At 39.1% G+C, this 10,090-nt stretch overlaps 2 protein-coding genes across 2 annotated transcripts in view; one reads left to right on the forward strand and one right to left on the reverse strand.

Annotated features, from left to right (window-relative positions):
* Positions 1-7,741: 7,741 nt before the first annotated feature.
* bloc1s5 (biogenesis of lysosomal organelles complex-1, subunit 5, muted) lies at positions 7,742-9,587 on the forward strand. The gene is made up of 5 exons (XM_008438690.1): positions 7,742-8,053; positions 8,256-8,338; positions 8,497-8,626; positions 8,731-8,789; positions 8,921-9,587. The coding sequence occupies exons 1-5, from the start codon at positions 8,032-8,034 to the stop codon at positions 9,089-9,091; spliced, it is 465 nt and encodes a 154-aa protein (XP_008436912.1). The 5' UTR covers positions 7,742-8,031; the 3' UTR covers positions 9,092-9,587.
* A 332-nt stretch (positions 9,588-9,919) lies between these two features.
* The window catches only part of LOC103482500 (sialic acid-binding Ig-like lectin 10), a 4,650-nt gene continuing 4,479 nt past the window's right edge, over positions 9,920-10,090 (reverse strand). Inside the window, exon 4 of the mRNA XM_017301768.1 lies at positions 9,920-9,963. Within this exon, the coding sequence (XP_017157257.1) occupies positions 9,920-9,963 (44 nt within the window). The remainder of the gene's footprint in view (positions 9,964-10,090) is intronic.

Genomic DNA, 10,090 nt, shown 5'->3' on the forward strand with positions numbered 1-10,090 from the left:
CCCCCTCCCCCCCCCAACCCTCCACCTCCTCTTTTTTTGCTCTTCCACGACGAGGGGCCAAATCTCTTCAGCATTTCCAGCCCTGTGAGCTAATTTGACAGCTCACGGGGGTGACGCTGATTCCACTTCGCAGAGACAGGTACCCTAGGGCTAGCCAGCTGGATCGCAGCGGATGCTTACAGATTTGGCTTTAGCTTCATGCTGGGTGTCATCTGTCTCTTTGGTCTGGCGCGGGATAATTTTTACGTGCGTGCGTGTGTGTGTGTGTGTGTGCGTGTGTGTGTATGCATGTCCGCCCTGACATCATGTGCCTGAGCAGTTTGTGCCTGGCAGGCCTTGTCTGTCCAGGTTGGCCATCAAACACAGCCAGCATGGCCCTAATCTGACGAGGCACTGCTCCAAACATGCCACAGCAGCTCGGGAAGCATGTGTGTGCGTGCGTGCGCGTGTGTGTGTGTGTGTGCGCATGCATGCGAGTGTGACCCCCCAGGGCAGAGCCCCTTTTTTTTTCCCCTGCACTCCTTGCCTTTCTCCTCTGCTCGGTACCACACACACACACATGCATGCTCAAAGTGGAGTAAAACTTCAACAACCATCATGTGGCACTCGGTCGATTCTCCTCCTTAACCTCTCACTCTCAAGCTTCACTTCTAGACAGGTTGCTGTGCGTCAGCCCGCATGTTTGTGTGTCATTCCAGCCCGTGGGTGTGTGTTAGAAATGCCCCAGCTTGAAGACTTGTTTTTTTTTTTCTTCTTTTGTTTTCTTTTTTTCCAACGGCAACAAAAAACCGAGACGTCCACGTCTCCGGTGCGGCTGTCGTACTGCATCTGCCGCTTCGATTGTGGCCGTTTTGCGTGGAGTTCTTCTTCAACAGGTCCGACGACCTCCTCCAGCCTGTTGCCTCACACGGCACCGCAACCACCACCTAGAAACGAGGCAGTTGTTCTTATTTCAGAAAGGAGAGACAGGACGATCTCGTTGCCGTTAAGCTCTAGAGCGAGGCTAAAAATGGCAGCAGGAGCCCAGTGCAAATACTAATCGCAGCCGACACGCCGGCCTCACCCCGTAGGGACGCAGTTTTCCAGATCTCCCTGGAGACATGAGACCTCGTCTCCAGACGGAAGGAGAAAGGACAGTATACTGTCTATCTCACAGCTTTAGCTGTGAGATACCACGAGGTTCATTCAGTTTTTCAGCAAAGTGGACATTATTTATTCACTGAAAAGTGCCAAATTGCAGTTGTATCCATTTTCAGGATGGTGGGTCATTTGTCTTCCATCAAGATCTAAAATTTCAAGACTTCACTGCAAAAAACCCAAAATCTGACCAAATATTTTGGTCTAGATACTTGAGCAAATATTTTGGTACTCTTAAAATACAACTAAAGTCACTCACAAGTAACTTTTCAGCAAGACTTGTTAACTCTTGTTAACTCCTTAATGTTCTACTGACAGATATTTTCACTTATAATAGGGAAAATTGTCTTGATATAATATAATCTGCCAGTGGAACTAATACGTTTCAAACAATATTATGGAGTTATGTACTTAAAACAAGCTCCTAAATATTTCTGAAAAAAAATTATTGTAAGTTACTTTTTTTTCTTATTTCAATCTGGACCAAATATTTTAGGTAGGATTTTGTGTTTTTTACAGTGTTGGAACCGACTCAGTATCACTACTCCAAACAAGAATAGTCTTAATGCCCTAGACTCTTTGCTATTCTTATATATATATATATAGTTTCTTCTTATGCCCTTTCTCATCCTCTTCCTTACTATGGAGGGTCCTCAGCACCGTTCATCCTTCAGGCAGAGTTACATGAGAGGGGTAGCACCCAGAAGAGTGACCAGCTTCACATCTAGGCTGAAATGCTGAATGAAATGAGAAACTGGACGGGGAAAGAGAGGAGGAGAGAGAGAGAGAGAAAGAGAGAGAAGGGCAAATGCAGGTAGGTGGGCTGCTGGGCAGCAGGTCATCTCCTCCTGCCCCATCCTCCCCTCCAGCCTACCGGCTGAGTTTCCTCCCCTCATCACTGCCTCCCCCACCTGTTCAGAGCCGCTGTACAGTCAGTGTCGCTCAGCGTGTTGTGAACACAAAGCAGAGGGCCCTACGGCCCACTTTCTGGACCTCGGTGTCAAGAGCCAAGCTGAGAAAGAGAGACAGAGAGAGCCAACATGAGAGGAAAAGAGGACGGAGAGGAGCTAAATGCAGAATAATTATACCCGGTGGGTAATATGAGCGCCGCTCTTGCAAGGGGCCAGTGTGGTCAGGGGGGCCGAGGAGGCAGCAGAGTCACCGGGGCGAGCTCGCAGGGCCAGTGGGCATGTCGGTAAACCACACTCAGAGACGTCCCGCTGCGCCGCTCAAGCGCCGTTGGTGGGAGTGCTGCAGGATTTTACGTGGACGCCGCCGCCGAGCGTGTACTCACGAGGGGCCAAACACAGCGAGTTCTGGTCCTGCATGCGCCGTACGGATACGTGAATGTGGATTCACATTAGACAGAGAGAGAGAGAGAGCTTTCAGAGAAAAGAGCAGAACAAAATAACTCCACATTTCTGTGTTAAACTATTGAAATTTAGGAAGAGCAATTCAAAATAGTCCCCCAAAGTTTTCTGTTCACGTATAAAAAGGCTTCATGTTTATTAAAGTCTATGCAAAGTGGAATCTTCTTCATCGCTTCACTTGTATTTGAAGTGCGTGGTACACTTGAGGAAACGAAACCACATTAGAAGGGTCAATTATGAAGTCTTAATATTTGTATTGCATTATTACCTGTTTTATTAGAAATGTTGAATGAAGTTTAATCTGATCTCCACTCCTACAGAACATCCACTGCAGCAGAGCGGAGGGATTTCTTTTGTTCTGAAGAAGCCTAAGCTATATGAGCTGAACTAACCTGAGAGCAGCGACTGTAAAAAAAAAAAAAAAAAAAAAACTGCATTACTAAAATCAAGACTGGCATTTATTTCAGGTCTTTACAAGGCCATAACTTTGAGAACGCTGATTTCTGGGAGAGTGTCCCAGAATGCCTCAGCGGAGTGTGCAGGGGTGTCAAGTAAGAAAACAGAATTCACTTAATAGACTTGCGAGACCGAAGCTCGGCGAAACATGATCCGCCGCCATGCAACGAGCTCCTGCATGCAAAATTACAGCCACAACATCAGAGTGCTCGCACGTAATTACGGATGTGTGTGTTGTGCTGATGTCGGCGTGGCGTTCCCACTTCTGTAAAGCTGCAATAATCTCAACTCTGCATGTTTTTTTTTGTTTTTTTTTCTCCAAACGTTTTAAATGTACGACATTCAACATCAACAGAATCAGCCCAGAAGGTTTTATGGATGCTAAAATGGAGTTGAATGTAAAAGATAATAAGCTGCTGTGGACAGATGAGGCAAAAATGTACTTTTTGGCCCACAAGCAAAGTGCTATGGGGATTAAAACTCACACTTCATGTCAAACTGAAACACGGTGTTGGCAGCATCATGCTGTTAGGATGCTTTTTATTTCAGCTGATGGATGTCACATTTTAAATAGCTAAAATCCCAACTTATGAAATGTCTGAATTTGGCCTGATTGAAAACCGCTCATGTGATGTTCAAATAAATAAAAAAATAATAATTTCTTCCAAGTAATATTCAAAATTTATTTAAGAATACATCGGTGTGACCTGACAGGAAAATGTAATTTAAAGCAACCATTTTTAAAATCATGTGCATATCAGAATAGTCCAGACAAAGAAATTAAGCAAAGAAAAAAATGTTGCATCTTTCAAGAATAAAAGAAGAAGTGCATAACTAATATGTATATGAATGAGATTAGATGAAATAAGTTATTTTATCTGTTAATTTGTATTCAAATGTGTGCATGTAAATAGGGCTCTGATATGTAGGTGACTTGAGAGCAAATTTGCATCTGCGTAGGTATAGAATTACCATTTTGATTAATAAGCTGCATATAAAGTCAGGTGCAGGACTGGATAACCGTTGAAAAATAGTCATACAGTTATACATTTAAAGTTGCCCTGCAGCGTTTCAGTAGGACAGGCTGTGGAGGAGGCTAAAGATTAAGGTTTTGGGAGGAAAAAAGACTTTCCCGCTATGAAGACGTGGAGCTCATCTGCAAAGGTAAACAAGAGGTGAAGAGAGGAAGCAAAAACTGGACTCAAGTCAGAGTAGAGAGTAGAACCACTACAATATATTTTCATACATGTAGAAGTAAAAAGCAGAAAGAAAGAAACTATTCAAGTTAGAGTAAGAAAAACTATTTTGCGAAAAGTCGACTTAATGACTATCATACAAAACAGTACACGAGACGTGAAGGTCAATAACCAATTTGAGCAGAAGAAAGACGCGTTTTTAAATCTCGATTTTCTACAAAGTAAAAATTTGAAACAAATATTTCCAAAGAGCAGCAAAGTACTGAAGGATCTAGTGTTTACTGCACATTCACTTGAGATCCATGTGGCACAGCAGGCTCAGCAGATAGTGAAGAAAATACCATGAGAGCCCCGAAGCGGGGTAATAAAAAAGTTTATTACTCAGGAAAGTAACTAGAAGCGGGTAGAACAGCCAGAAATTGTTCTCAAATAAAAACGCCGTTACTTCAAAATAACAATACTCAAGTAAAAAGGACAGTGCAGTAAAACTACTCCTAAGAGTAGTTTTTTCTTTTTTTTTCCCAAAAAGTTACTAAAGTAAAGATAACTGCATAAATGTAAGATTTTTCTACTGAATATTGAGAAGCGTATAAGTGATTTTCAACATGCAATTTTAATAAGATGTAAAATTATTTGCAAAACTTAAAAGTTTCTTAGAGTTGATGTGTTTTTTTTATTTTATTTTTTTTATTTTTTAGCAATGTCACATCTCATTTCCAGTCAAAAACAGAACTTCCGAATCGGATAACATTTTCACATCTAAACCTGCAAGGGATATAAGCATTTCCTGCTAAAACTATGATATAGATATGATGCAATATAGGGGAGTGATTTACAGCTTCACAGTTTTTCCGTTTGTTGAGTTGCAAACTGTATGCTGGACCTTGGTATGAATATGATAATCAATGCTGTTGTTCAACAAGCCCCGCTAACAGTTTCACATTTTATCTGAATGTTTTTTTAATTTTGCCCTCCAGGGTCATGAATAAACAAAACAAGAGAATATGATGCACATTCCTGTCAGGGAGGCCTTTGCTGGTTCTGACATGTTTTCTCGTCAGATCTTCGTGCTTTTTCACTCAGACCCCGGGCTGCAGCGCAGAACTCGCTTTTATCCCTCGGCTACTGATCAATCACTTAATCACTTAATCACTTTAATAGGCCGCAATCAAAACTAATGGCGCATGTAATAAGTGTTTAACTAAACAAATGTGGACAGTAAAGAGGGGGGGAGAACTTAAGTGGAATCTTAATGATTTTTTCCTAACTGAGCATGACAGTTCAAATGAATTTGGGGCTTACAAGCAAACTTTTGACAACTAATATGTAACGTTTGCCCCCCAACTATGCCTCTTCTCACTCTGACTGAGTGAGTTTGTTCTCGCCAAGAATGATCTGCTTATACATACATTTATTCCAATATATTTGCATGCCACGGAGTGCAGCAAGTGTTTGCTAAACCAAGATAAACCGCACAGCCTTTTTTTTTTTTTTTTTTTTGGACACCGACGGATTCAAAGTGACTGATTGGGTTTAGCGCCATCTTGTGGAGGTAAAGGATGAAGACAACTTCCCAAACTGAGGCGTTTTATAGTCATAAATGTTCCTGAACTGCAAATTGATCATGAGCTGACTTATGATAGTCTTTAAGCAATGAGAAATGCATCATCATGTATGTGTTTTAGCTTGATCAAAGTGATGTATCGCTTATGTATGAGATAGTCCCACTACAAATAATAGCAAAGCAAAAAAAAAAAATCACAAACGAATCTGAAAACTTGTACAGATGTCATGCTTGAGAGGTTATTGACTGCAACAAAACAGTGAGCACAATAAATTAAAAAAAATAATGCAGAACTAATGGTGAACACTTTTTTTTATTTATTAAAAATAACAGTAAAAATGTCTAAATCTTTCCAAAACTCTTTGTCATCAATTTATCTAAACTATAGTGTCATTTTAAATGTGTGAAAACTTTGCAGGTCTGCAGGTATAAAGGCAATCCGGTTTGCTGAAGATTGGAAAAAAAAAAAAGAAAAGTCAATTAAAGTCCAGCAATGAACGAGCCTGTTGTATCATATGTACAGAAAACTGGAAAACAAAAATGTACCCGATGATGTAGCTGTTTGAAGTAACAATAGTTTAGCTAAATGTTGTATTAAAATAGCACTACCTTAACAAGACTGATAGATGGCTCTCCTTTAAAATTATGCACCATGACTGTATGTAGTTATCAGCCAGAAATATTTTCTCACAGCTAAATTCGTCTTGTAAGTGTAGGAAAGTTGCGCGGCTCTTCTTTCAGCCAGCTGACCTGCAGGGAGCAGCAACAAGAAAGAGTGCTGTGTCACTCTATTAGCCATTCTCATACAATGGACTTTAATGTTTACAAACAGTATGATGGAAATGTAAAGGTCATAAAAAATTAACCACTGAGACTGTTTAAGATACACTGTTACTGTACTGCATTTCAGCAGGGAAGTAATGTGACAGTGTGAGTTTTTAAAAGCAACACTGTGCTCAACTAAAGAGCAACACTGACATCTACTGTCATAAAGAAAGCACACATATTAAATTTACTTGACAGCATTGGTTTTTAAAGTTTAAAAAACAAACAATTACACTGTCTTTAAATTTAATTTTATACTGGTCGATTTGGAAAACTTTCTCATTTAAAGAAAATTACAATTTCGATATTGTATTTTGTTTTACTTGAGTTGTCATTGCTGACATTGACGTTTGTTGATTTAAAAATGTGTGTAATAAACCAAAAGTAGACAAAACATTTGAGAGTGTAAATACATTTTACAATACTGTATTTTGTATTAGGTGGGGGAGAGGGAGGGGGGGGAACTGTAGAAAAAGAAATAAAGTTAAAAGATGTTAAAATCAGTAATAATTGTAATAACATTCACACAAATGTTGATTCATTTTAATATTTTTCATTAATGTTGCTATGTATAATTTTTTTATTATTATTATCTTTGTTATATTTATCACTTATATTGAAATATTTATGCCAACAATTTATCTAATTGGATAGTGGCATTTTTGACCCACCACATTGTGGGTGGTTATAGGCCTGGATGGAAAAGGGACCAAATATGGACAGAAACTCAATGCAAAGGTGTAAAAATCCACCTTTTATTTGTTTTAGTTTGCCTATACATTACCAGACTTGTATTACCATTAAACAAATCACCACATAGTTTATAGTTAAAGATATATCCTTTAATACAAGACTGGACTCAAACATGTAAAGGTAAAGATAAAGTAGTGAGCTACTCTATTGGTCAAAGGTCTGACTTTTTAGAAGTGAAGTTCATATCGTCTGATTGTTGCTTTCAACTTCGGAGCAACACTGACATCTAGAGTCAGACACGTAGAACTGACACACGACATTACGTGTACAAATTTACACATAAAAGAATCAGTCAATTAAAATTTAACTGAGTTGAAGACCTAAAAAATTTTTTTTTAAATAAGAATTGGCCATATTCAGACATATGTAAAATAATTAACCACGAATGGGGAAGCGAGTGGACCCGGATGCAACAACTTTGATTCGGTCCGTCACCCGGAAGTAGTAGAAGTGTTTACAATTTGAGTCAGCTGACTTTCTTTCATCTGACTGACAGTCTGATAGCTTGTAATATGTTCCTGCAGCTATTATTAATGATACACAAAGGGGTTCCGTTAGTTACTTGTAGTCTGTACTGAGTTGCTGTCTTCTTCACTCTGACTGAAATCCTTAAATCAGCACAATATCCAGTTTAGAGGCTGCTACATTAGCAGTTTGTTTAGCTAGCAGCTGCTCTAAAGAGTCAAATATCAGGGTTTAATTTCCAAAGCAACATTCAGGAGACTTTCTAATGATGGAGAAGATTGCTAAAGGTGAGTTGTAGTCCTTCAATTCATGTTCATGTCATTTCCTTTTCAAGACCACACCATACTTTATTAGTTGGGCTAATAAAGCAGATAGATTTGCTAATGCCTAACTCCTTCCTTTTATGTTTTCAGGATCCAACGGATATAAATATGCATGATTTTGCTATTTTTTTTATGTGTAAACCGTATTTACTTGTTGATTCTGCAGATGTTGGTGACATCCAGTCCAGACTGTTGGACCACAGGCCTGTTATCGGTGCAGAAGTTCGCTACTTTGTCAGAGAGTTTGAGGTGGTTTAACCATAAACATTGATGCAAATGCTTTTTAGTGGTCACAAATGTTAACGCTGCTGTGCTTTTCAAACCAATCAGTTGGCTCATACACTGCTGTCTGTACATTAAATTAAACAAATGCATATTGGTTTATATTTTTCTCCGCGGTAATTCAGGAGAAACGAGGCCTGAGGGAGATTCGGCTTTTGGAGAACGTGAATAAAACGGTGCTGGAGACAAACGAGCAAATGCTGCCCGCTAATTTACAGGAAGTGAGCCAGAAACTGTCTGACATCAGTAAGCGCTGTAAGTAACTTCCGCATGGCCATTTATAACTTGTTCCAATCACAGTGGACCTTTTGCAATTAAATGATTTTGAGCTGATATCATTCTTTTTTTTCCCCCCTCAGTGGAGGCTGCTAATCATATGGCAGAGAGAGTCCAGCAGAGGGAGCTAGAGGCCCAACAGGTAAAGACGAAGGATAACAACAACTTAGCATTGGATTGAGACGGTCTGACCTTACTGTTCAGTTCTGTTTTAAAATTGAGACATGATTTTCTTGACGTATTTACCAAAGTTTTATCATTGTGACCTTCCAGAGCCCCCAGCTGCAGGCGAACATGGAGAAATTGAAAGAGGACTGGGCGGAGTTTCTGAAGGAGCAGCAGAGACTAAAGGAAGAGGTGGATGAGGAGCACGCTAAGGCTGTTGGAGAAATCAGCACTCGCTTTAGTGAGAAGAAGAAGGACTTGGCGCAATTTTCTCTCTGATCGCTTTGCTATTGTATCAACACTTTGTTAAACAAATGGCAAACTGTTCAGCAAACTTCTTGCACTTAGAGTTGGCAGAGAAACAAGAGCAACAAGAGCGAGTCTTAATGAACAGATGATCATATTTGAACTGGGACGTCGATGACATTTCTGCAATGTGTGAAATACATCACTTTCTGACGATAAGTTGAGCTCAGGTTGACAGGAAGCCTAAATTTAGACCCTAGTGAGCACATTATAATAATGTTACATGATTATGGTTAAAAGTCTATGTAGAACTAAACTATTTGCAGATATTTTCCCCCCTAGTGCTGAATTTAGTTGTACCTGCTAAAAATGCTTTTTTATTTAATTGTAAAATGGGTTGTAATCTGTCTGTCAGGAATCTGTTTTGTGTTGTGTTAAGATACATTTATGTCACCATTTGCAGAATAATGCATTTGACTTGATGTGATACATTTTTAATATGATAATAAAAATACATTGAATTAGAAAAGTATTTGTTTCATTAAAAATCAAAAGTTATAGCAAAATAAGACATTTGAGCAAAATCAAAATATGAAAAAATGTTAAAAAAAAGTATGTCGTCCTGAGCAGACTGTAAAAAGTCTCTTAACTTAGAAAAAAACCCATAATAAAGCACATAACAACCAGTTTAGGTAGTTCAGAAAAACTGAAGATTATTGTTTAAAAATTAACTCAAAGAGCTCAAACTTTATGAGACGCATTCTGTGGTAAAAAAGTTATCCCTGTATTAATAACATGTTATTTTGTTTGATTAAACAGGTTGTAGATTTTATGTTAAAGAATAGAACATAAACACTTCCACTACCTGGTGCGAAATGCAACGAACTTAGCAGGCTGTGTGAAGACTTTTCAGAGAGCAAGAAGCCTAAAATGGGTCATTTTAGAAGGGGGGGAAGTGAAATGGAGCATGTCAAAAAAATACAACCACTTTTTTTGAAAGAGGATGTATTTTAAACAGGCATTATATATATA

The sequence above is a fragment of the Poecilia reticulata genome, linkage group LG20 (assembly GCF_000633615.1).
Source record: "Poecilia reticulata strain Guanapo linkage group LG20, Guppy_female_1.0+MT, whole genome shotgun sequence".
Taxonomy (NCBI): domain Eukaryota; kingdom Metazoa; phylum Chordata; class Actinopteri; order Cyprinodontiformes; family Poeciliidae; genus Poecilia; species Poecilia reticulata.

What these genes read in the sequence shown, in the direction of transcription:
- bloc1s5 (XM_008438690.1), top strand. Translation starts at nt 8,032, where the DNA reads ATGATGGAGAAGATTGCTAAAG. An exon ending in ACTTTGTCAGAGAGTTTGAG is followed by an intron (nt 8,339 to 8,496) that starts GTGGTTTAACCA and finishes GCGGTAATTCAG; the next exon opens with GAGAAACGAGGCCTGAGGGA. An exon ending in GTCTGACATCAGTAAGCGCT is followed by an intron (nt 8,627 to 8,730) that starts GTAAGTAACTTC and finishes TTCCCCCCTCAG; the next exon opens with TGGAGGCTGCTAATCATATG.